This window comes from Rattus norvegicus, chromosome 17 (genome assembly GCF_036323735.1).
Source record: "Rattus norvegicus strain BN/NHsdMcwi chromosome 17, GRCr8, whole genome shotgun sequence".
NCBI lineage: Eukaryota > Metazoa > Chordata > Mammalia > Rodentia > Muridae > Rattus > Rattus norvegicus.
In genome coordinates this window covers 68,628,067-68,654,069 of record NC_086035.1, presented here as the reverse complement: position 1 = coordinate 68,654,069, position 26,003 = coordinate 68,628,067, and the positions used below count along the sequence as shown (strand labels likewise).

Here is a 26,003-nt window from a genome sequence, read left to right as displayed (position 1 = left end):
TAAGACAAGTCAACCTCCTTTTTTTTTTAACGATTTATTTATTTATTTTATGTATATGAGCACACTATAGCTGTCTTCAGACACACCAGACCCCATTACAGATGGTTGTGAGCCACCATGTGGTTGCTGGGAATTGAACTCAGGACCTCTGGAAGAGCAGTTGGTGCGCTTAACTGCTGAGCCATCTCTCCAGCCCCGACAAGCCAACCTCCACACATCCTTAAGAGAGACCAGGGGCATTTTGTACACTTAAAGAGCAGCAGCGAAGCATGTGTTACAATGGAAGGCTTCTGGCTCGATTTACTTTCCACGGGGGCAGTTTTTGGAAACTGAAAACTGGCTTGAGTAGCCTGCCAGTGGCGTAACAGTTGAAGGCCCTTGCATCATCTTAGCTCGGAGTCAAAGGTCCAGCAAGAGAGAAGGAACAAGGTAGAAGAGCCGTGCGCGGCAGGATGGAGCCTTCAGCCTCAGAGTGGAAAGCAACCGGGCTCTCAGCCAAGTCCCTCCGAGGCCACCGTTCTCTCCAATTCTCCCATCCTGTGTCTTGAAATTTGGGGAGACAGCTACCAGACATAGACATGCTACACTACAGAAAGGCGACAAAGGGACGGTTTAACTGAATAAGTGCACACATGAAACCGGAGCCAGGGCAATAGCTCCGTCCGTAGAGTGCTGCACAAGATGGCGGCCTGAGCTCTGAGCGCTACCGTCCATGTAAAGAGCGAGCACCACAGTGCGCCTGTAGTGCTGAGGACCAGGTGAAGACAGGAGGGTTACTGGGACTTGGTAGCTAGCTACTCTGTCCGCTTCAGTGAGATGGGGATTCATTAGCAAACCCTGCGTCAAAAAATAAGGTGGAGGGACATTAGGGGAGTCACCAGACCTCTGGCCTACACAGTAAATGGGTGCGTGTGCACGCATGTGCGTGCGCGCGCACGCACGCGCGCGCGCACACACACACACACACACACACACACACACACACACACACACACACACACACTTCCCTCATCTTCACTTCTGCAAATCACTTAGAAATATGTGCAAGCGGGGTTGGGGATTTAGCTCAGTGGTAGAGCGCTTGCCTAGCAAGCGCAAGGCCCTGGGTTCGGTCCCCAGCTCCGAAAAAAAAAAAAAAAGAAAAAGAAAAGGGGAAAAAAAAAAAAGAAATATGTGCAAGCCTTTATCATGTAAACCCACAGCCTCAATTTTGCCTTCCACTGAAATCCTATTTTGGAAGCTGAGTAGTAGTCCTCTCTGGCATAAGATACCATGTATCACCCAGCAGTGGTGGCACATTCCTTTATTCCTGGCCCTCAGAAGGCACAGACAGGTGGATCTCTCTGTAAGTTCCAGGTCAGCCTGGTCTACAGAGTGAGTTCCAGGACAGCGAAGGCTACATAGAGAAACCCTGTCTTGGAAAAAAAGAAGATATCCTGTATTATTGATTTTGGCTTCTAATCACACATAAGGAGACAGCCGTGAAGGCACCCACCCCTTAAAATATTTGGTAAGGCTCTCAACTGCTGTGTCCTACAGAGTCTCGTCCTTGTTCTTGGACTCAGCAATGTTTGAAGAGTTTTTGGCCAAGAGAGTGACTTTTTTTTCTAGATGTATATATACATGTGCCAAGCTCCTACTCTGCAAGGGTCCAAGGGAAGGGAACCCAAACTGGGGTGTGTGTGTGTGGGGTGAGGGGGTCCTGGCCACACCCTGAGGATTCTCCTGCTATTTGATGTCAGGGAGACAACCCTGTGACAGCTGCCTGCCTGCTTCGCCCCTGATACGGATACCGAGCCCTGAGACCCATTTCGCGGGGGCTTGTGACGACATCTTCCCCTGACCCTTCCATGCTCTTCCCCTGAAGCCCTCCCTTAACTTCCTAGTTCTGCTTCTCCAGTCCCCTACCCACCTCAGACAGAACTACCTGCCCCCTCTGTAGACATAGATGTCTCCTAATGATATAAGCATCTCTCCAAGGGAAAAGTGAGCTCAATCTCGATTTCTCTCTCTCTCTCTCTCTCTCTCTCTCTCTCTCTCTCTCTCTCTCTCTGTCTGTCTCTCCCCATGGCTCCTGCAGGATGGCTGTGGTTCTTCTAGGGCTTTCTACTCCAGCAGTAATCACCTAATAGACCACTAGGTGCCCGAACTATAGGAACCCTTGTAAATGGGTGATACAGTGCTCTGGGCAATGATACCCTGGACTCTTTCGCTCCTTCCTTAAAGACTTCATTTCCACAAGATTTTTTTTTTCCAGAAATTTATTTACTTGAAAACCCTTGGGGGTTTGAAAAATGTGTTCCAAAAAGAGGCAGAAGGAAGAAGATGGCTGAAAGCTGAGAGTAAGAAGGAAAGGAGGAAGCTGGGTGTGATGGAGAAGACGACTCCATTCCTTCTAGAATCCAGTGGGTGGGGTGGGGTGAGGGTGGGGTAGGAGCAGAAGGAATCTTCTGCAACCACTTCACACAGGAGATTCTCCTGATGACCTCCAAACTCACCAGGAAAGAGCATGCTTACACTCAAGCAGGTGACCTCAGGCCCAAGGCAGGCTTCCTAAGGCTGGGGCCTACATATGCTGTATCCCTCCGGGGCTTCTCTAGTAGAGCTGAGAGTTTGTGTTTCTCCCTAGTTCTTGACTGTCTCCAGAATCCTTTGAGGGGCACAACCACCATCCTGGTCATTTGGGTGAGATTCTCTCAATGCCTCTAAAGGCAGCCCATTACCCCAAACCCCCACCCCCAAATCGTGAAAGGGCCCAGCCGGGGCTGGCTGAAACCTCCTGGGGAAGCCTGGGGCTCTATAAGGATAACAACATCAATCAAATGGGAAGTTGTGATTTCAGTTCCCTGTACTTTAATCAGGAAGCTTCCGGTTTGTTTTCGTACTTCAGAATCACCAAAGGCACAAGTTTCACAGAAGAAAGCCTACCCGGGCCAGAGTCCTGTCTAACTGCTAACGAGATTCTAGGCCCCGCTTTGGAAGGGATACAGTCAGTGGGGCAGAGGGCTGCATCGGAGTGGCTCCCTTGGGTAGAAAGCAGAATGACATGAACCCCAGGAAGGCTAGGAGAAGGGCGGACAGAGATCAAAGAGCAAAGAAAGAAACCAATGTGTAGACCGGCATCCTTATAATTTGGGTTTTATAGTCTTCTGGGTAAACATCTGTGTTCAGTCATTTGGCTTACGGTTGTCCTCGTCCTTGGCCACCTGGTCATTTGGGACAAAGACAGATTCAAGGGTTTCCACTCACATTCAACCTACTGTTTCTCCAGAACATAGTCTTCATTCACTCATTTGTTTAGGTTTTATTCTCTGACCAGGGAGTCAAAACAACCTTCCAAGGGGGAAACATCATCTTCCTCCTAAGTAATAAACATGGAGTTTCGAAAGAAGTCTAAATCCCAGTCCAGGGCTCCCAGGCTTGGAACCCTGTCAGCGGGAATAAAGATAATCTGAGGAGACAACCGGGCCCCTCCCTTCGTCTTTCAGATTATTCAAACAATGGACCCTAAGGAATTGGAATTTCCCCTGGAATCTCTTGCATAAGGAGAAAGGCTGGGGCTGGAGAGATGGCTCAGAGCTTAAGAGCACTGACTGCTCTTCCACAGGTCCTGAGTTCAATTCCCAATAACCACATGGTGGCTCACAGCCATCTGTCATGGGATCTGATGTCCTCTTCTGGTGTGTCTGAAGACAGCTACAGTGTACTCAGAACATAAAAGAAAGAAAGAAAGAATGAATGAATGAATAAATGAATAAATAAATAAATAAATGAAGAAAGGCTTGGTGTCAGTGTTTTCTCTCAGAAAGATCGGCACATACTTCTGCTAACTCGTCAGAACACATTGCAGGTAGCAGGGTATGGCGTCACCGCGGCACTTGGAAGGCAAGAGACAGTGTCTGTGAGTTCAAGGCCACCCTATGGACAAATAAGTTCCAGGACAGCAAGGGCCATTATACAGAGAAGTCTGTCTCTCAGAAAAACCAGAAAGAAAAAGTGCAGGAGGGACTGTAGCCTACACAGAGGTTAAGTCATCACCAAGGGGCATGACCACACTAGACCCGGACCGATAAATTTGGCTCATTTCTTATCTTCAATTTAAGCCTAAACCTGGAAGGAAGTCAAACATGGGGCAGGGCAGGGCAGGGCAGGGTGGGGCAGGGTGGGGGCCGTGGATGAACTTCGTTTCTCCTCTCAGGTGTGGTCACTTGGTATAAATCTCCTTCATCTGCTTTTCACTATTAGTGTGTTTAGTTGGCTTAATGAGGTCTGGGGGCAAGAGCCCAGTGTGGCACTGCCCCTAACTACACTAGCAACAAGTATAATCTTATAGAACTAAAACTAAATAAACGTGGAGACAACAATGATGCTGTTAGGTGGGAGGGGTGTGTGTGTGTGTGTATAGATGTGTGTATGTGTGTGTCTGTGCATGTGTGTATGTGCATATATGTGTGTGTATGTCTGCATGTATATGTGTGTTTAAGTGTGTGTATGTGTTATGTGTATGTCTGTGCATATGTGTTTATGTGTATATATGTGTATGTGTATGTATGTCTGTGGGTGTATGTGCATCTGTGTATGTGTGTACATCTGTGCACATCTATATGTACGTGTGTGTGTGTGTGTGTGTGCCTGAAGAGAGGTGTGATGGAAAGGGGTAGACACAATATCAAACAGCTTCTCCCTGAAGCACAGAGAGAAGCAAGGACAGCCTCACTCCTTTCCTTGAGGCAGAGTCTTTCATTCAAAGGCCACGAAAAGGTAGAAATCTCAAGTAAATCTCTTCTCAGGCAAATGTCCCATGGCAAAGGCTTCCTTTGACATTCTGCTCTGACCACACATATGCTGTGAGGCATGTGAAAGGGACAGCTTGAGGCAAAAGGGCTAATGACCCACCTCATCCAACCCTACACGTGACCTACAGATACCTCGGGCCCACAAAGTAGTACACGTACTATATACCAACTAATAAAACTAACGGAGGACAAGAAAAATATTGTCTAATAAAATCCTACAATAATTTGAGCTCATCTTTTCACCATCTTTGGGATGGGAAGAAAAATCTCAACCTCCTCACTTAACCAGTTGGCCGTGCAAGTGTATCCCACAGTTCTTACAGTCATTCATTTAGTGATCTCCATTATTTCACTTCCTTTTGGAAGGAGACCGTCAAGGCGGCTCAAAGGGGTTACTAGCTTGTCAAAGGCACAGTTGTGAGGAGCTGGAGGGATAACAGAGGCTAAGAGCCTCTTCTACAGAAGACCAGAGTTTGGCTCTGAGCACCCATATATTGTGGCCCACAACCACCTCCTCCAGCTCTCGGCATCCTACACCCTCTTCTGGTGTCAGCAGCAACCCACACACCTGTGGCAGTCATTCACATAGACACACATACACATGAAGCAGATACACATAAGTAAAGCAGAAAGGTCTTTATAATAGGTGGACATAAAACATGCCCTACGTTATTCTTGCTACTGTAGTTACTCATTAAGTTCTGTCTCTATATGACTATGACATTGACATGGACGGGGCGTGTATGGAGGAAAAGAATTCAGGAAAAGCCTGGCTCCCTCGTGGTTATCAAGCTTCGAGTCACCCTGACCCCAGGTCCAAGAGTCAACATCAGTTCCATAAGCATGTTTTCATCTGCCCGGCCATCACATGCACCTCCCATGTATGTAAATTGAAAGTCTATTCTTCGCCAAGGACTACTGGGTGACTTCACTGACATAACGGGGAGATCCTGTCCCTCCGGAGCTTAGTACAGTCAAGAGAGCACAAACAGCAGTAGTGTAAGCATGTCAATCAAGCCCACGGATGGGGTTTGGGAATTCAGCTCAGTAGGAAGAAGAAAATCTGGAGACCCTGGGCTTGGCCTGCCACAGGAGTAAAGGAAGGAAGGAAGAGATGAGAAGACCATTCATTCTGTTGATAAAGGACAGACCCAACAGCATACATCTGCAAACCCAGCCATTGGAGGAGGAACCCATGAAAAAAGGCAGAGCCCGGGGGCTTATAGGTCAGTCAGTCTTGCTAACACAGTGAGCTCCAGGTTCATTTAACATACAAGTGTCTTATAAAATGAGTGGAGAAGTGACTGGGAAGGATCTCCCATGTCCACTTCCACACAAGCATGAGCATACACAAAGACACAGATATACAGATATACACACACATACTGACACACACATCCTTGCTGCATGAATGAATAAATAAATACATAAAAATTCATAATAAATACTATCAAAACAGCATAACTGCTAAGAAGAAAAATGACCAGCAGGGTGGTACAGGAGACTGGGAGCATTGAGGATTTGGGAAGCACTATCGTGGTTAACCAAGAGCTTCTCTGGAGAAGTGAGCAGCGGTGTTTGAGAGAGAAAATAAAGTGGAAGAAGTTAGCCAGACAGACAGATGGAAAATACTGGAGGTCCTGAGGGTTCATAGTGTGAGGTATCCCACTGTCCACAGCAGACAGAGAGCTTTTTAAAAAGTAAACTATTTTCTAATTTTATATATCTATGTGTGTGTATTTTTGATAAATGTTCCTCCCTCGTTATATTCTTATCCTCTTCCCCCTCTCACCAAATCCCTTCTTCCCAAATCCTCTCCCTTCCTGTGTGTATTTATACGTGTGACCTGATAAATGCAACTAGAGATTTATGCAGGAACATGGGTGGGTGGGTATTTGACGGTTAAGGTTCGAGTGTCAGTGGCTATATCACTGAGGAATATGATTCCCCCTTGCACAACTTTACTACCTATAACTCCTATGAGAGAGTCGGGGTCTTATCTACAGCTCTTCCATCAATGGTGGGATGCAGATGGGCCCACCCTTGTGCCGGAGTTATGCTGTTAGCCCCTGATACTGTGGGTGCATGTACAACAGCCATGTCCTGACTGTCAGAGAGCAGTTTACAGCACTCTTTCCCCCTCCTGTTTTTACATTCTCTCCTTTTCCTTGAGGAATAGAAGACCCATTTTTTTGAGAATCTTTTAAATGTAGGTGATAACACACCATTATAACTCTCTAACCATAGTGCCCATCAAGGGTAGCCTCTGGTCACATGTGTTTTGTCCAGATTTAAATGGTCTACTATTAATGACACTGCACACTGATTCCGGTCTTAATGTGGGAAATAAAACCTCAATAAGCAGTGCAGTAAGAATATAAAATACACACACACACACACACACACACACACACACACACACACACACACACTCAATTTCACTTTACCTCTCTTTCTATTACTTTCATTACTGTGGCTACTATGTCACTTATAATTACCTGTAACATACAGACTACAATGCAAACCTTAATGTGGTTGGGCAGAGATGCTCTTGAATCTATACTCAACAACATGTAAAGTATTGTACATAGCTTGTCCGTATATCAGATACTAACGAACACACTGGAGAATGCTCTATATCAGGAGCTGACAGGACCTCCTTCCTAAGGAATTTTTCAGTGACTTGTTTTTCTCTCTTCTGCCTGTTTGTATGTTTGTTGCTATTGTAAGGACCTCTGAAAAGGCTGTATTCTCTCACCAGCCTTCCTATACCTACTTCTCTCATGTACCATCAATATTGTCTCAGCAGATGAGTTCTTGACTGTCCTGTACTCCCACCTACTCAAAAGCCCTTCGGTGTCAATGGTAGCATCCTGTCAGTCACATGCCCCACCCACCCCACCTCCTCAAGCCTCCATCAGTAACTTCCTGTTTCTTCTGAGTCACTAAACTCCAGTTCTCTGCCTCTCCGTTCCACAAAGTGACCTCTACCAGAGGCAGCCAGTAGACTCAGCATGGCTTCCCCAGGTCGCACCAGGTAAATCCAAAGTCTCTACACTTGGCCTGCTCTGGCTCCGACCTCACCCAGGACCACTTCTGCCCATCCCCCATGAGGCCTGTGGCTCCCTGGCCTTGGGCTACTTCCTGCAGCTCATTCCAGGCATTTCAAGGTTCTGATGGCCTCTGTAAAAAAGTAGCTTGCGCCACTCCTGACCCCTGGTACAAGGTCCTTCTTAGTATCCCTCTGAGATACACAGTCCTTTGCTTCGTGCTATAACAGTGATATCAAGAGGACTCCAGGGTTCTACCTAAGGGTTCACCCATTCCACAAACTGTTCCTGGGTGGAATGGTGATACAAGAGCATAAACGATCTCAATAATAGTAAAACCAGAATGAAAAGATACAAGACGGAATGTCTGCCTGGGACAACTACACGCCCACCCCTTTCAATAGTTCCTAATCAGAAAACTAACAGGGTCACACAGTTAGACAATGGACATTATAGTATAGAATCCTCTCAGTCAAGATACTAGCCAAGTTCACAAAACTGTTAACAGTGGGCAGCTAGGTTGATGTATTAGGGAAGCCTCCCCGGGGGAGCCTGGGCTTGCAGACTCCCCATGGATTCCTGAATCTTGTCTGTGGTCCATAATCCACCTGGGGATAGACTGATTAGCAGGGAACTCCAAGTACACATGGCCAGCCTTTCACAGATGTATCCTGTCATCATGTGAACCTTCACAGCATCTTTTGGGCCCTCCTGGGACAGTGCTGTTAGGGGTCCAGAACAGATTGGCCTTTCCTCCTTGACACTGTATCCTACTTTTGCCTGAAGATGTTAGGTGATAGGGTGATTGGTGACTACAGGCTGCTGGTGGGGAAAGGAAATGGAGAAAGGCAGAGATGGGGCACTCTGTCTGCTTCACCTTGAAAATCAAGAAAACCCTATTGCTATGCTAGTACACAGAAGACTGGGCCTATAAATAAGTCGTAGTCTAGGGAGACTGTTCTGCTCTGTTTTAAAGCTTCATTCAGCTAGACGGGCACAATTGCTATAATTCCAAGCAAAATACAAGGTGTCGAAGCCCTACAAACGCACAGGCTTCTGGGAGGAATCCAGCTTCCATGGAGAGACTTGGTAACCAGTCAAAAGACCAGTCAAAGCTTGTTGAAGAGTTTAACTCAAAAAGTGACTCAGCTGCTTGCTGAATTCAGCCATCTGCTCTCCATCCCTGAGTACTCTGTTTAACGCAATCATGTAATGATTGTGATCGTGAATGCGGCTTTGTAGTGAATGCAGCTTTGCAGTCCGACATCTGTCTTCAACCTCATCCTCTTATCTCTAATTCTGATGGCTTTTGATAGTAAATCAATAGATCAAAACTTAAACTGTCCCTGATAAAAGCCTCCGAGTTCCCACCAATGGAAGGCATGCCTCAGGGTTTCATCTTACTTACTCTGAAAAGGCAACAAATTATCTAGCTTTCACAGGTCATAGGAACACATGCCACAAAAAGATACTTGTCCTCCGAGAAAAAACATGCACCAAGGCTTGGGGAGCAGCCCAATTGTAAAGCACTTGCCTGACTTGTGCAAAACTCCCGGGTTTCATCCTCAGAACCAGGAAATAAACACTATGCTGTCAGACAAAGCCCCTACTCTCTGATGGAGTTTGCCATATATTTTTGCTCAAATAATATTTTAACTTGGAAAAATCCACTCTCAGACAGGCAGAATGTTAGGATAGTAAGCATATGTGCTTAGGTAATTTGCTTACACAAATTATGCACGCGTACGCATGCAGACACATGCAGACACATGCAGACACACACACACACACACACAGAGAAAGAGAGAGAGAGCGCTATGGAGGTCACATGTCTATTGTTCAGAAGGTCCTTTCGCATATACTGACGGCTTATAAAATCACAGTTATGGGTAATGACAACTAGGGCTGTTGTGTGAGTATTCAATGAACACAGACTTGCTTTGATAATTCTCCAGGAATCCATTTCAAGACCCTTTCAGAAACCAAATTAAGGAGTCTGAAGTCCATCTATAAAAATGACAGAAGACGCCAGGTGGTCGTGGTCCCAGCACTCAGGAGGCAGGGCCAGGCAGATGGATTCTCTGTGAACTCAAGGCCAGTCTGGTCTAGAGTGAGTTCTAGGACAGCCAAGGATACACAGAGAGACCATGATTGGGAAAACAAACAAAAATGACAAAAGTGTTTATGCAACCTTGCACATCTTCCCATGTGCCTTGAAGCATCTCTGAATTATTCACCACAGCTAGCACACTGCAAATGGCAAGCACACGGTTATATGCTGTATTCATCAGGGGGAAATGATAGCAAAACGGGGTCGGTATTTTAGTACATGCTACATTTAGAAATATATACTCAACCAATGCCTGTCATCATTAGCAAATGAGAAACCTACACATACAAAAGGCAGAGTGAATGTGCAAAATAGAGGAACCAACTGGGCACCTGGGTCAAGTCTATAGGCATCTCCTGCTTCTAACTGCACTTTTAAAGGTCTTTAGTATTGCTAGTGGTTGGTACCTAACTACTTAAAGGCCGAAGGAGTAATTCTGATTGGTGAGGGCTTTATTCACCTGAAGGCGGTACAAGTATTCTCCCTGTGGCTTCTCATTGGTGATTCCAGGTGGGAGACAGTCAACAAATATCACAATGCCTGCTGTCTGCCATACCAGCAGACAGCTGCACTGAGGACTCTACAGTCAATAGCACATTGTATCTGTACCCCAGTCAACAGCACATTGTAACTGGATCCAGACTACAGCCACAAGGTCTGCCCCTGACACTCACTTCTTGGGAACTTCAGAAAACAGTTCATCTTAAACTTCACTGACTCATGCACCAGGTGGGGATAAATCGGCACCCAGACTACTTCAGCCTACCCTACAACAAATGGTCTTTAATGTCTTTAATAGTCTTTAATGTCCACAGAGCCCAGAGAGATTGATGTAGAATCTAAGTAGGTGTTTTACATTAATGTTGGTGTCTCCGGAAGACAGCTGAGCCCACCCATGGATTCTGACTAAACTGAATGCCACCATACACCAGACCTGGTGAGGCCACAATGTAGTTTTTTAAGTTATCACATTAATTATTGATTTATTTGTGTGTAGGGAGGGGCTATGAACATGCCATGGTTTGCAGAAGTCAGTTTCCCCTTCCACCATGTGGAACTCAGAGACTGAACTCATTGCGCTTATCAGCAAACACAATCTCCCCACTAAGCCATCTCAGAAACATGCCACAGTGTATCCAAAAGCGGTAATTATTTTTGTACAGGACTTAGTACTGCCTGCAGATGGGTACTTAGTTATAATAAACTTGCCTATCTAGCAATGCCAGATTATTGGTGAATTTTCAGTTTTATTTTATAATGGAACAATATACATTTCTTTGGAACATGGAAGTCTCCTGTTGCTTTCATATTGGGTATTAGGTTACATGGTTTTAGTTACCTCACTGTTGCTATTACTTCAAAGAAAGAGAAGGGCATTTATCTGCTGTGCTAACAAAGTGCGGTTTTATAGAGAGAGACCCACACACTTCAGTTAAAAGAGAATTTGGGGGTGAGATTTCATAAAGTATCATTTAAGTCCTGCTACCTCGAGGTATGAACCTCATGGCCTTCCTAAGTCACTTATCTCTGTCAATCTCTCTCCTTACCTGTTAAATGAAGAACTCCGGATGTATCCTGGGGTCACATAATTAGGCACAGAGATGAGAACTATAAGGCTTTGGCGTATAAGATGTCTAGAATACGTACTGCACTAGCCATGGTCATTTCAGTATAATATTATACTATCATCCTGTCCGTGTCAGATTTGAATTTGCTGCACCCACACCTCTGGCTATGAGCAAACTCCTTTCTCAGGAAAATTCAGGTACTGATGCAGTCAAGAGGAAATGGGGGAAAGCATGAGGGGGCAATGGACATCTTTCACCCCAGGAATAACACTGTTCAGTCTAGGTGCTCTGCGCATATGTCTCGAGGGAGAATTTTCCAGGATAAAAAAGAAATGCAGGCCCAGTATAGTACCACGATAAAACATGACTATTTACTCAAGTTCGTAGAAAGTCCAGGCTTGAGCCAGTTGTGAGCGTGCTCTACCAGAGCTCAGTTGTAACGAGGGATAGTAGACAATATCACCTGTTAAGCTGAGAGCACCCTTCTTTCATGGATCTGGTACACTACTATCCCAGCGATGTTCAAATGTAATTTTTGTTCTCAGAGACTCCTTTGCCACAGTAGACGCCAAATGGATTTAAAATCCAGATTCCCCCCAGTTCTCAAAAATCCAAGATAAGAAGAAAAGGAATCAAAACAAAACAAAACAAAACGGAGTTTCTCTCAAATCCCCTAGAATCTCGCAGAGTTGCCCACGGGCTAGATATTTCAGGAACGTTTTTGGACAGGGATTTGAAAATGACAAACCGTCAATATTGGTTGGCTAACTGACCCAGGATGTTAATTCTGAAATAAAACCTTTATTGCTTAAGCTTGCAGCCCCAGTTGCCATAAGCGTCTACCTATAGTGGGAGTGTCTTCTTATCTTGCCTTAGCAGGGTTCTGTGTAAGCATGCTATTTTCCAGCCTCCGGTGTATCACAGCATGCTCTGTTTCTGGGAAATCAGCCCTACCTGAGGAAACATTTATACAGAATCTCCTTACGAAAATCCTAGTATTACTCCAACCCGGCTTTCTGGGGAGGAAGGCGGGACTAGTGGCCTATGGTGACTAATGTTGCCATTGGCTCCTTTAAGATAATGGGAGGGAGAACACTGGGGACCCCTCACTGGGCAGACCCAGCTTCCGGTGTTTGTGAGCCAGTTGCCCTGAGCCTCGGAGGCTACACTAACGTGAGTGAGCCGGTGTGGAAGACCTAGACCTGGAGCACACGGGAGGCGACGGGCCGGGCATCACGTAGGCTCCCACGCGGGGTGGGGCGGTGCCCTAAGCAGCTCCCCAACCTGCCGCACTGGCGCCAGCTCCGCCCCGCTCAAGGTCGAAGGGAAGGTCATCCGTGTGGTGGGCGGAAGGCAAGGACACCGGGCGCCAACCCTAAGCCTCCCCTCTAGTGCTGGCTTAGAACGAGGGGAAAATGAAACATGGCATTTGGAGTCATCTAGAGCAATGGAAAGAACTGAAATCAAAAGCAAAACCTGGCTGACAGAATTGTCTGCAACTGGCGCAAGCTCAAGTCTTGAAAATGTAGGTCTCGCTTCTAGTGACTGTCCCCATCAAGAAATTAGCACGAACTAGGAAAGCCCTCACTGTTCGAGAACCCCAGCGCCCCCACGTGTACCCTGGCTGGGAAATGGTATAGTCACCCCATTGCTCTTATATTTTAAGTATTCTCTTAGTTTATCAAATCCAAGCGTCCAGAATTTGAGTTCTTTCAGCTCTGAAATCAATCCGGTCATTGGGAGAAAAGGGAAGCCTGGAGCTGGTACTCAAGTGAGGGCTGATGACGTCCTGGAGTCCCTGCTTCCTGGTCTTTCCCGTCCCGGGGAACCTGGCCCGGAGGGCCTAGTGACCCATTTTAGTTTTCAGTTTTGTCACCACAGGAAGGCGACGGGAGAAAATCTTTTAAAGGATCTCCCTAGTGAAAACACGAGACGCTGCCTGGTAGCCAATGCCACACCCGGAGGATCCCCTGCGTCCCCCCGCCCCCCACAGCTGCGCATCCCGCAATGCAGCAGCAGAGAATGCTGCCAGCACCGCGTGGGAGGCAGGACTGGACAGGAGGCGCTGTGGGGACCCCGTTGTTTTTCCTACGAGTCCCAGGGATTAGGGTGGGGCGGGAGCTGTGGCATCCTTATCGTCGCCCTGTCCTTAATTCCAGGAAAAAACGCCAGACTCTATCATATGACCCAGACACTAGAGGACCCCATTGGCTAGCTCAATTAATAAATTTGGGGATGGAAAACTGGTTCATCGTGAGAATGAAGGATCCTATAAAGGATATCCTTTATCCTTTGCACCTCACCACGCAATGGGGCTCTATGGTCGCTCCTCAAACACCCTAGCTGTTCCTAGCTTAGGGCTTTTCCTACTCTTGAGCCACCGGTTCTCCTCGGCTCTCACAGGTCATTTTCACCAAGCCCTTTCCGCATACTTTGTCCCAGATCCACCTCACTCAACGTTTTTCCTCAGCTCTCCCTTCTCTTCCCACCCGGGTTATCCTCCACTGAATCCCTCGCCTCCCGCCCGGGGACCGGGGACCGGCGCACCTTGGGCATCCCCGCCGCTGGTCAGGACACCGATGGCTTTGCCATCCCCAGAGAGGTGCTCCAGGTACTTCGGAAAGGAGGTGCTGGACGTCGAAGAGTCCTGGTCACTCATCTTAAGGAGGTCGTGAGATGCCGAACGCTACCGTACTCAGCAAGCACTGAAGCCTTGTCCCACGCGCGCCAGCCTTGGAACCGCTGCCCCGCCTACACCCGCAGGAGCCGCCCACGCCTCGCCCGAGCGCCAATGGGCTGTGGCGATAGGCGGGACTCATGCAAGGGCGGGGTCTGTCGTGTCTAGGATTCTGGCACACAACAGGAGGGGGTGATCAGGTTAGTGTGCAACCGCGTAGTGTTAGGGATGCGTCGCTGTAGACCCTGAGAGGTGGAGTCGGGTGTGAGGTGCCATCTCAAGTGGGGGATGGAGGAATCATCGCCTGGTAGAGAGCCCATAAGTGGACGGCAGCTCAGCTGCGGGGATGATTCCGCAAGTGGGAGCAGAGCCTGCCAGCCCACCACGTGAGCGCAGAGGCTCGTGGGGCGCCCATCACCCCCACCTGCTCTAGCTGTTAGGGTGGCGGTTGAGGGAGCCCAGAGGTCTGTGCAGTAGCAGAAGCACGCGCCTCACTTCCGGCAGTGTTCTTTCCTGGCCTGGCAGTCAAAACAGTAGGGCGCTTCAGCATTTTTGTTCTATGTCCGGGAGCCACAGAATCCTCCAGGTTTCACCTCCACTCTGAAATCAAGAAAGATGTGAGTAGATCAAGTTGTGTCACTGACTGTGGAGAAGGGATTCGGTGTAGAATTCTTAGACACACCCTCAGCAAGCAGGCCTGAGTACTAGATAATCCAAAAGAAATGGGAGATGGTGCAACAAAATAGGCTTGTCAGGGACCCCTCAGGTTCTACTAGAAACTACCAAAGAAAAGTATCCAATCTGGGGTTGATTTTTGGTTATTTTGGAGATACACCTCCTGAGGGTCTCTGTGCTGTCTTGGAGCTTAATCTCTAAAAGCACGGAGATCCCTTCTAAAAGCAGCAGTCACCCTGTGAATAAGACCTCAAAAGCCACCAAACTAGATGGCTCACAGAAGGAGCCGGGCGGGGCGGCAGCGCTGAAGGAGCCTCCTTCCTGTGCAAATGATACATGTTGAATACATAGAAAAATGGGAGACAAAATATCAAACTAAGTAAAAGACAATACACGGAATGTAATTATTACTATTAGGACAACCGGAGGAAAAAAAGAGGGAGCCACACAGACTGTATCTTCCAATTTATTCTTTAAGCTTCAAACATAGAGTTAAAAAAAACAAAAAAACAAAAAAAAACAAAACAAAAAAACCTGCTGTAGATAAGGATGGATTATGTCTGCTCTCTGCCTTCTTGAATCAGGTGAGCAGTGCCTCAATTCCCATGATCAACAGAAGTTGGCTGTCTTCAGGGCCCTCCCTACCACCTCCCAACTTTTGGGAAAACAGCCAGGAACTACATATTTTAACAGGTTCTCTACATTTTAATGTCCAGCACTAAATTGGAGAACGTCTGACCTAATGGCTTGGTAATGGATTTTTCCTGAGCATCATAAAAGGGAAGAGAAGAACATCACTGGGTATCTTGAAATTGGCTTGAGATGCCCTTGTTCTTCCAAAAGCAGTGCACATCATCTATCTACTGGAAGTAGGGGTGTCCGATTCAAAGCACCACTGCCCACAGAGGTTTCTGTAGCTCAAAACCCAGGGTGAAGCTCAGGGAATCTTAAATCATGCCTTTCTGAGGCAAGCAACACTCTAAAAAGGAAGACGGATTGTGAACTTCCTCTGAGCCAAATGTCCTTTCTGTTCTGAAATAATTGATACTTTTTAACTTCAGAGCCTGAGCACTGGTCACTCACTGTTACAAATCTGCAACTTGGAAGGTGTCGTTTATATGCTAACAGTTCTAATAGGATGTGCCAGATAAAGTATGACAGAATACAGACTGGGATTTTTTTTTAAAGGCTGCTATAGTTAGGATTATTAAAAGAAAAGAAAAAAACAAAACAAAACAAAACACAGTTTGAGAAGAACTGTTCTAGGTTTATCCCAAGTAAACAGCTAGTGCTAACCTGGCACTTTTTTTTTTTGTTTTGTTTTGTTTTTTTGTTTTTTCGGAGCTGGGGACCGAACCCAGGGCCTTGCGCTTCCTAGGCAAGCGCTCTACCACTGAGCTAAATCCCCAACCCCGCTAACCTGGCACTTAACCATGATCTAGATCTCCCTGGGTGGTGTAGGAACTCCCCAGCCAGCAGGTTGATAATAACCACAGATACATCCTAAATTCCGAGATGCTGAAATGGAAAATACTTCACTTGGAAGGTTAGATAGACGAAATTAATTAATTAATTAATTAAAAAATAAAAATCAATAATAACAGGAGGAAGCCTTCCTTATCTTGAGGCACGCAGGACCAGCTGGGCTGCCCATGACTGCAGGCAGGACCTTAGGAGACAGCTTCCTTTGGGTGCTATAGTCCTCTCCACATGTTTGGGGTATTGGCTCCTCATACCTGCAGGGACCATGTCTAAGCTCAACTCTTTTTTTTTTTTTTTTTTTGGTTCTTTTTTTTTTTTTTTTCGGAGCTGGGGACCGAACCCAGGGCCTTGCGCTTCCTAGGCAAGCGCTCTACCACTGAGCTAAATCCCTAACCCCTGTTAATAAGTGGGGATTTTTTTGTTTGTTTGTTTTTTGTTTTTTTCCGGAGCTGGGGACCGAACCCAGGGCCTTGTGATTGCTAGACAAGCGCTCTACCACTGAGCTAAATCCCCAACCCCCCCCCCTTTTTTTTAAATTCATCTATTCACTTTACATCCTGCCTGCTGCCCCCCTCTGTGGCCACTCCCTCCCACAATCCTTCCCACCCCATCCCTTCTCTGAAAGGGTGGAGGCTCCCCTGGGGAACCCCCCTCCCACCCTGCCACATCCAAATCTCTGCAGAGCAAGGTGCTTCATCTCCCACTGAGGCCAGACAAAGCTAGAAGAACATCTCCCACAGTCAGGCAGGAGCTAAGCTCAAGGTTTTATACACTGTGCACAAATTCTTCTTTAGTCTTCCTCCTCTCCCTCCTGGTGCCTCCGTTATTCCTGATATACAGGTCAAAGCCTTGGGGAGGTGGGGCAGATAACTGGAAAGTCCTGACATCCGACCTCATAGGGACATTCTTCTGGAGTGTTCTGGGATGCTCATCATCTTGCTCTTGGGGCTGTAGAACCATTACTGCCCCAGTCCAAGCATCAGCTTCCTTTCTGGTCCCTGTACTCTGCCCTTCCTCCACCTTCCTCCTGTGTATCTTCAATACAGATATCAACATGTATATTAAAATGTAATGTAGGGATTAAAGTGAGAGCTCAGTAAAGTGTTTGCTTGGCAAACATGAGGACTTGAGTTCTATCCCCAGCACCCATGTAAAAAGGCTGGGCATAGTGGCACAAGCTTGTAATACCAGCTCTGGGGGACTAAAATGGACCCAGGATCAGCCAGTCTAGCCAATTGGGTGAGTTTTAAACCAGAGAACAACCCAGGGAATGACACAACAGAGATAGCCTTCACACAAATGAACATACACATATATGAACACATGTACACATACATAGGCAAGATTTTTTTAAAATATAAATTCAGGGCCTTGTCCCTGATCCAGTGACACCTGTTCACTCAGAGTAAAAGTTTTCTCTCCCACTTGGAATACATCCAATGTCCTCATCCACTGCCCCCTTGGCTGGCTTGGTTATTCTTGTCTAACAACATCAGCCGTTGCTCTTTCCTGAGCTCCATTCAGACAACAGATTCTCAGCCTCTGCACCTGCTCATTCCTGTCTCCAAAGCTGTCTCCTGGTATCTGCCTCCTTGCCTTGGGGTCTTAATCAAGGTCAACTTCATTATGAGGTCTTCCAGGATAGCCTTTTGGAAACTGTGGCTTCTATCAGGCTGCCTCTCTGTTTCCTCCAAAGGACCAGTTAGCAAGTCATGTCCACCTCCTGTTCATTGCTTCTGTTTACTTTGGATTTTGACAGGATCAATCTCTTCACTGGACTCCAGATACCATGAACAGAAAGAACTCTGTTATTCATGGCTGCTGCCCAGGACGACCCTGCATGGCCCAGACAGTCCATGAGTACATGTTGAATGAATGAATGAATGAATGAATGAGCACACCCATCTCTCACAGAAGGAAGGAGAGATAATTCCCCACCTATAAATGCTACAGTTGTCATGGCATATGCCTGGCACAGACACACATTTTCAAAATATTTTGCTCTATTTGGGCCTCAGACAACCACATTGCAGAGGGTCTTTATGTGTTATTAGAGATAGTCCACACATTTAGGGGTACTTCTGGCTTTCCTTCTTTCTTTGTATGGGGTTTTTTTTGTTTTGTTTTGTTTTGTTTTTTCCTTTTCTTCTGTCCTTTTATAGTGTTTCCCATTCTTGGAATCCTCCAGTCCTATTTTTATGATACCATATCCTCTTTCTTGGCAATCCCTTCTGGTTAAAAAAAAAAAAATCGATGTAAGACAGAATGAAGACAAGAAAGGCAGGGTCCGCCAAGCTGCCCCTCTCCACTGTCCATCCTTCCTTCCTCTTATTTGAGTTACCCTGTGCACTCCCAATGAGATACACCAAACACGGGTAAACAGCACAAGCATTTCAAAAGGCCCTCGTTGCTAAGGAGAGCTCCCGGTGCTGCCCCCACCACCAGTGGACAAGAGTTCCTAGGAATCAGACTTTGCCTCCACCCTGTCTAGCCTGGTTCCTCCTCTTCCACCATCTGGTGGACTTGGGACTCCTCTGTAGCTGAAGCCACACAGGCCCCCTCCCTGGCATCATGCCTTCCCTCCTCCTCGTGTCCTTGTCCTCTTCCTTCAGATTTGGAGACATTTAGGAAGAAAGACAACCATGTGCTAGTCTAGAAAGTGTCTCCTTCAGCCCACGCCTTCCCATCCCATTCCCTTCCAGATCCCGTATTTTTTCACTTAGTGTTTAAGCTTTCTGTGTGTCAGGGTGTTTCACGAGCGTTAGATACAGAGCCACTGAAACACCATCCAGACATGGGAGTGAAGGGAAAGCGAGGCATCACATTAGTTCTGCAGACTCTGTGAGAGTTCTATCTGTTCCCCTGGTAGCAAAAGGGATCATTTCTCAAACTTTCATTAACTTGAGACTTGAAAACAGAGGGGAAGGTATTTGGGAATAAGGAAAGGACCAATAGCAGGTAGGAGGGGTGGGACAGGAGAAGGTGAGTATTACATGAGGCTGGGGATGTAGTTTGGACGGTAGAGCACCTGTCTAGCATGCATTGAGCCCTGGATTCCATCCCCTATGTGAAAACAAGATTCTGGTGTCTGACTCCCTGTATCCCAACACTCAGGAGGTGGAGGCAGGAGGATCAGAAGTCATCCTCAGCTACCTAGGAGTGTGAGGCCAGCTCAGCCTCCAGGAGACCGGTTTAGATGAGAATGAGCCAGCTGGGGAGGAGGGTTCGTGGATGGAAGTGCTCTCTGTGCGAACTTGACAAGCTACATTTGATCCCCAGGCCCCAAATAAAAAGCGATGCGGCATGTATCTGTAATTCTAGTATTCATGAAGAAGAGACAAAGTCAGGAGAAGACACTTAAAGCTTGAGGGTCAGCTAACCTGGAGTACACAGCATACCAGTAGAAACAAGAGATACCCTGCTTTAACAAGGTGGAATACTGGAAGTTGTGCTCTGACCTTGATATGAGAGGAGAGGGCACGTGTGTGTGTGTGGGTGTGTGCGCGCACCCACCCACACACCCACCCACACACACACCCACACACACACACACACACACAAATTTCAAGAAAATACATTCATAAATTCATACATTCATTATGTGTATGCTTGAGAGTGTCACGATGAAATTTATTTTGTGCAATAAACACTTAAAAAAAGAGAAAGGTAATTTTTTTTGACAGTGTGGCAGTGAGATCAAATGTGTCCTCCCCTCAGCTGTGAAACCCTGCAAATGAGTGTGCCTTTTTATGTGCAAACACAGACCTGGGGCATTGTTGCTTACAAGCATAAGCTTGTAGCTACGAGCTCTCTTAACTTCTTTTTTACAGGGAACTGTTGTACAATGTGGATGGAAAAGGAAATTAGTACAGTCATTATGGAAAACAGTCTGGAGGTTCCCCAAATAATAAAACAGAAGTCCCATGTGAGCCAGAAATCTCATTACTGGCTCACGGCAGAAAGAAATGAGATCAGTATGTAAAAGACACATTTTTCCTTCTTGTTCATGGAAGGAACAGTCATAAAAGCCAAAACAAAGGGCAGCCGAGGTGTCCTTCAGTAGATGAGTGGATGGAGAAAATGCCATTATAGCAGACACACACACACACACACACACACACACACACACACACACACGCTCAGTGGAATGCTAGTCAGCCCTAACAATGAAGAAAATTCTGTCAATCATAGCAGCATTGTTAGACTGCTAAGTGAAACAAGACAGTAAGTACAAGAGAAAACATTGCATGATCTTATGTATACAAAGAAACTAAAAAAAAACAAAACAACAACAAAACACTCACAGTATAGACTAATAGGAATAGACCGTGGAATAATGATAGTGTTGGGGGCTGGAGGAGACTGGAGAAGTCTGGATTGAAGATTTCAGAGATTGATTGAAAGGACAGGAATGCCATTTCAGAGGCATATCCATTGCCTGCAGAACTCAGTGATCCTCGTCACAGTGGGATCTGAAGTATCCCCACACGCTCCTGTTTTGAGCATCCAGCCCCCAGTCTTTGGCTCTATTTTGAAGCCTTCAGAGCTTTTAGGATATGGAGCTTGATGGCAAAAGCAGACCCTTAGGGGAAGCCTTGAAAGATAAAAACCAACCCAGGTTCTGGCCTAGTTCTCTGCATCCTGAAGCTGCTCTGACAGACGACCCTCCCTGCCCTGATTGATAGAACCCTCTGAAAATGGGTTGCTATTTCACCACATTAACAACAAGGCAGTTAAGCCACTAATGTCTTATGCAAATCTCGAGAGAACTGTTAACTGTTCTCACTGCAGAGCAGTACTCAAGGAAGAGGACGGATATGCAAATCACTTTATTCAATTTTACAGACCTGGACCAGGACATCACAAAACTCATCTTGATTTGTCAATTAAATTTCTATGTTTTAAATTAGCTTGCAAAATAACTTGTTCCCTGATGACATTTTCATACAGAGTTTGTTTTGTCTGATCCTCTCCCTTCTCAGACTCTTCTAGAAAGTAGCCATTGTGTTTTATTTATAACCACTACTATTAAAAAGTTGCTAATAAATAAAAACATCAAGCCCCCGAATTGACGAGAATCAAAGTCTATACAATTTAATGAACTCATGTATTATGAGAATTGGCATTCAAAACAGAAACTGAAACCTCTCTTTCATTCTTTTCAGTTTCAGTACTAAATACATCTTAGTAAAAGTTTCTTTGTTCACTAATAGAACTAGCGTTGCTCTTGGCAAATTAATAGAGATATTTGAAGCAGAAGCTACAACAAAAGTCCTTTTCAATCTGCAGGAATGTATACCTGGAGTCACACTCCTCGTACCAGTGTACCTGGGTCCAGTTGGAGTTTTTAGCATGTTTGAATCTGAGCTTTCAGAGATTCTTCGAGAAGCCATAGACCCTTCACCTCAAAGACCCTATTCACTTGCCCACTGATGGTGCAGAGGCTGGTAGATAAGAAAGGAGAAATTAAGACTGGACAGAGCAAAGGCCCAGCCTTAGGTCCCATGTCAGGGGAGGACATCTCAGTTCTCTGTGAGTGGCCAGGATGCCCTTGTAGGATCAGAGCTGGAGGACTATGAACCAAGTGATGGTGAGAATTTGTTGCAAAGACAAAACAAGCTGTCCAACAGGTTAAGAAAACAGGGCCCCATCCCCCATACACACATGTCCTGCCCCTCAAGCTTTCCATCCCCAATGAGCACTATTAATTCAGAGCTCCTTACCCTCACAGCTGAGCTGCTGCTACAATGTATCAAATGCAAATCACTTCCCTCTCTTAACCTATTCTGAGATCGTTCTGATTTCTCCTCCGCCTGTCTACCTATCATAAAACCTACAACCTTTCTGGGAACTACTTCTCTCTCATAGTCTAAGGTCACGAGGAAATGGCCTGGCTGATCTGGTCATTTGGGAGATGAATCATCCCCTCTGACCTGGCCATGGATGGGCACTGCAGATGGCATTATATACTGGCTTCCTGCGAGTTCCACTCAGAGCTGATGGGAAAGTTTCTGGGCTTATTTGCATATCAGGGAAAATTTGCATACTGTAGCCCAGAGAAGCAGTGGGAAAAGAGGGAAAATATAGAAAATATAGGAAGATGGGCAGATTAAGCAAATACACAGCATTCCTTGATTTTGCTTCCCAGTCAAGTTCCCATACTATTTTTGTGTTTCTAATAATAGAAATATTTTGAAGTTAATTCTTCTTCCTTCTATATAGCTTCACTCAACGCTCCTAAAATCCACCTCTTTACTTCTCTGGACCGTCTCCCTGACAGGATATCAGTTGACTTTCTGAATGACTAAACATGAAAAAGTTTGAAAACAAACTACTCACTCCTACTCTTTTACTCAGCTTTTCAGCATGGCCCTATGCATTCTTAATACCCTCCTCTTCAATCTTTCTCCCCTCCTCTCTCACAGACACACACACACACACACACACACACACACACACACACACACACACACAAATGAAACACTTATTTGATAATTCTATTTTTACTACTCTACATTCCTGACTCTAATTCCCCACTTTTCAGAGATTTTCTGGAAGAAAATCCACTTAGGAAACACTCGGGGCCAGTAGCTCGGCCTTCTGTATTTCATCTCTCAGTGGGCTTCCTAAGCAGGCTTTTTTTTTTTCCCAGAGCTTTCAGGATGTGAACACTCCCTGAGTGACTGCAGCTTGACAGCTTAATTGCTAAGAGGCGAGCCTTAGGACGGTAGAGAGCCGTAGATGTAGTTTTCTCCGAACAGAGGGCTTGGCTCCCATGCAGGAAGTTCTGGGATTGGCCTCCAGCATTGACGAAAGCTAGGAGCAGCACGTACACCTGCGTCATGACGTGACACGTAGAAGGCCTAGAAGATGGAGGCAGGAAGGTCAGAAGCTCAGGGTCATCATTAGCTACATAAATTCAAGGCTAGCCTGGGCTACAAGAGGTCCCATCTCAAAACAAAACACAACACAGAGTGTTTGACTGTTGCCGCTCAATTTCTCCCAGCCCTGTCGTGTGAGGTCCTCAGCACCTGTTGTCTCTTCTGCCCGTATGGTTGGTTCCAGATCTCAATAAACCCATCAATCCTGCACAATTCCACAGAGGGCAGACACCGCACAAGAGACCTATTGCCATTTAGACTTGCTCACAGAAGGCTACCACAGAGAGCCATCCTTGTCCACTTCCATGCACTTCTGACATGTCTGGAGAAAGAATGGCAAGCAATCACTCTTGCCTGCACTGTAGGGCCAACTCCTGGAACACACAGAAACCACCTTGAGCTATATTCTCTTTTTTTTTTTTTTTTTAAGATTTATTTATTTATTATATATAAGTACACTATAGCTGTCTTCAGATACACCAGAAGAGGGCATCGGATCTCTTTACAGATGGTTGTGAGCCACCATGTGGTTGCTGGGAATTGAACTCATGACCTCTGGAAGAGCAGTCGGGTGCTCTTAACCGCTGAGCCATCTCTCCAGCCCCGAGCTATATTCTCAAATGAGACTCCTCTTCTCTTCTTTCTCTTCTCCTCTCCTCTCCTCTCCTCTCCTCTCCTCTCCTCTCCTCTCCTCTCCTCTCCTCTCCTCTCCTCTCCTCTCCTCTTCTCTTCTCTTCTCTTCTCTTTTTCAACCAAAGGCTTGAACAACATGCTGTCTGTGTCTAACTCAGATGTCATCACTTTCAGCCCTACTGAAGCTGCTGCTTAAGGCCGGGGCTCCTTCTCGACTCTGGTAAGCTCATAGCACTTCACACAGCTGGCATGAAGGACTCACAAATGGCTGGGTGTTTAGCCACCACACAACAGAAATGAAAGGTTCCCCAAGTCCTGGTGCGAGCTTCACATTGAGTCACATGCAAGAACATCAGAATTCCCTGTGTCTCCAATATTATCTTGTGTTAGTTTTGTTGTTGTTGTTTGTTTGCTTGTTTTTTGTTTTCGTTTTGTTTTGTTTTGTTTTTTTAACTAACCGAAACCTGGTGGAACCTGTACCTGCTTTTATCACCAAAAATTAAAAATTCAGAGCATTTTCTTCTATAAAGTTTGGGTTTTGCTTTTTTTTTCCATGTAGTTCTTCACCACCATCAAGGTCATCATTATCACCATCATCACCAACACCATCTTTTTTTTTTTTTTTTTTTTTTTTTTTTTTTTTTTTTTGTTCTTTTTTTTTTTTCGGAGCTGGGGACCGAACCCAGGGCCTTGCCCTTGCTAGGCAAGCGCTCTACCACTGAGCTAAATCCCCAACCCCCCACCAACACCATCTTGTTAAGTGAGATAGAAGATTAAGCAACCTTGCAGCTACGGGAGATGAGGAATGCTTGTTTGAGACAAAGAGTCTTGGGCAACAGAGACTAACCTTGAACAGTGAGTCCTTCTGTCTCCACCTCCCAAAGGCTGGGGTTATAGACATTCGCCACCACAACTGACTTCTGTCCTGGTGGGGACTGAAAGCAGGGCTTCGGGCATGCCAGATAAGCACTCTACCAGCCGAACTGCATCCTTAGCTCATTTCCCTCCTCGGGAAAAGGAGAATTAGCCTCTCCCAGAAATGAGTCCCTTAGTCCCTTTCTTGATTGTCCGAATCAGAGTGGCCAGCGGTGATAACCGTATGCCGACAAATAACCAAATTATAGCTCTCGTCTGAGAGCAGTGTATTCGTTTCAGTTGCCCTCTTACTGAGTGGGCTGTCTCTAGTGTATGCCTTTGGCTTTCTGAGCTCATTCCACGTTCCATGTGCTCATCCTCCATCAGATGCGTAGCTGCCAGGGTTTTCCTCTCATTCTCCAGCCTGGACTTTGGCTCCATTCGACCCTTCGCCATGCAGAAGCCTCATAAATGTCACGCAACCCCACGTATCAGCTCCTGATCCCCTTTCCTTACTTATGAGGGCTTTCAGAAATGCCTCGCCCAATGCCACGTCTTGAAGCATCTTTGCCTGATTCCCTTCTAATATCTCCCCTGCCCAGCGTCTGAGCCACAACATTGCCATTGCCAGCTCCGTCTCCCCATGACTCAGAATTTGAACATCTTCTTGGCAGACGCACTGTGTAGTGGAAGCCAGCTCCGCAGAGGCAGGGTCTGTTGCTTCCTCTGGGCCTGGCTTCCTGTAGAAGGTGGGTGGAAGCGTGAGGCAGTAGGTACTGCTTTTGTGTAGGTTTGTAATGGCTCTTTCTGGTTTTCAACTTGACTATATCAGAATCCAAGAAGGAGGGCTCACCTGTGGTCCACATCTTGAGACTGGAAGATACAAGTTTCTGACCTGGATCTTAGCATAGAGAGCTTAAGGCAAAGTAGCTATGAAAAGCTTAGAACCAGTCAAGGTAGTACATGCCTTTAATCCCAGGAGACTGAGGCAAGGAGATCTCTGAATTCAAGGTCAGCCCAGGACAAAGCAAGTCAAAGATGCAGGTGTGGTGGCACACACCTTTAATCTAGGCCACACCTACTGCTGGAGGCCAACAGAAGGACTTTGGAAGAAGGAAGAGTCTCCTTGCCTGCTTGCTTTTACTTGCCAGCACTTCTGCAGAAGAACCAGCTGAAACAACTAGCCTCGTGGGACTGAGCAACTTGGACTTCCCATTCACAGCTGATCGTTGTTGGGTTAGTTAGACTACACGTCACAATAAATTCCCTCAATATA

General features: G+C 46.2%; 1 protein-coding gene and 1 long non-coding RNA gene across 4 annotated transcripts in view; one reads left to right on the top strand and one right to left on the bottom strand.

The window, feature by feature from the left end:
- The window catches only part of Pfkp (phosphofructokinase, platelet), a 64,307-nt gene extending 49,986 nt beyond the window's left edge, over positions 1–14,321 (bottom strand). For 2 of the 3 annotated variants that reach the window (XM_063276718.1, XM_039096037.2), the window contains exon 1: positions 14,072–14,321. In XM_063276718.1, coding sequence (XP_063132788.1) covers positions 14,072–14,183 — 112 coding nt within the window. In that variant the 5' untranslated portion in view covers positions 14,184–14,321. The remainder of the gene's footprint in view (positions 1–14,071) is intronic. The other variant, NM_206847.2, reaches the window with a different exon arrangement.
- A 385-nt stretch (positions 14,322–14,706) lies between these two features.
- LOC134482869 (uncharacterized) lies at positions 14,707–24,401 on the top strand. Its single transcript, XR_010059494.1, has 2 exons — positions 14,707–14,818; positions 24,047–24,401. It is a non-coding gene; the product is annotated as an uncharacterized LOC134482869 (long non-coding RNA).
- Positions 24,402–26,003: the final 1,602 nt, after the last annotated feature.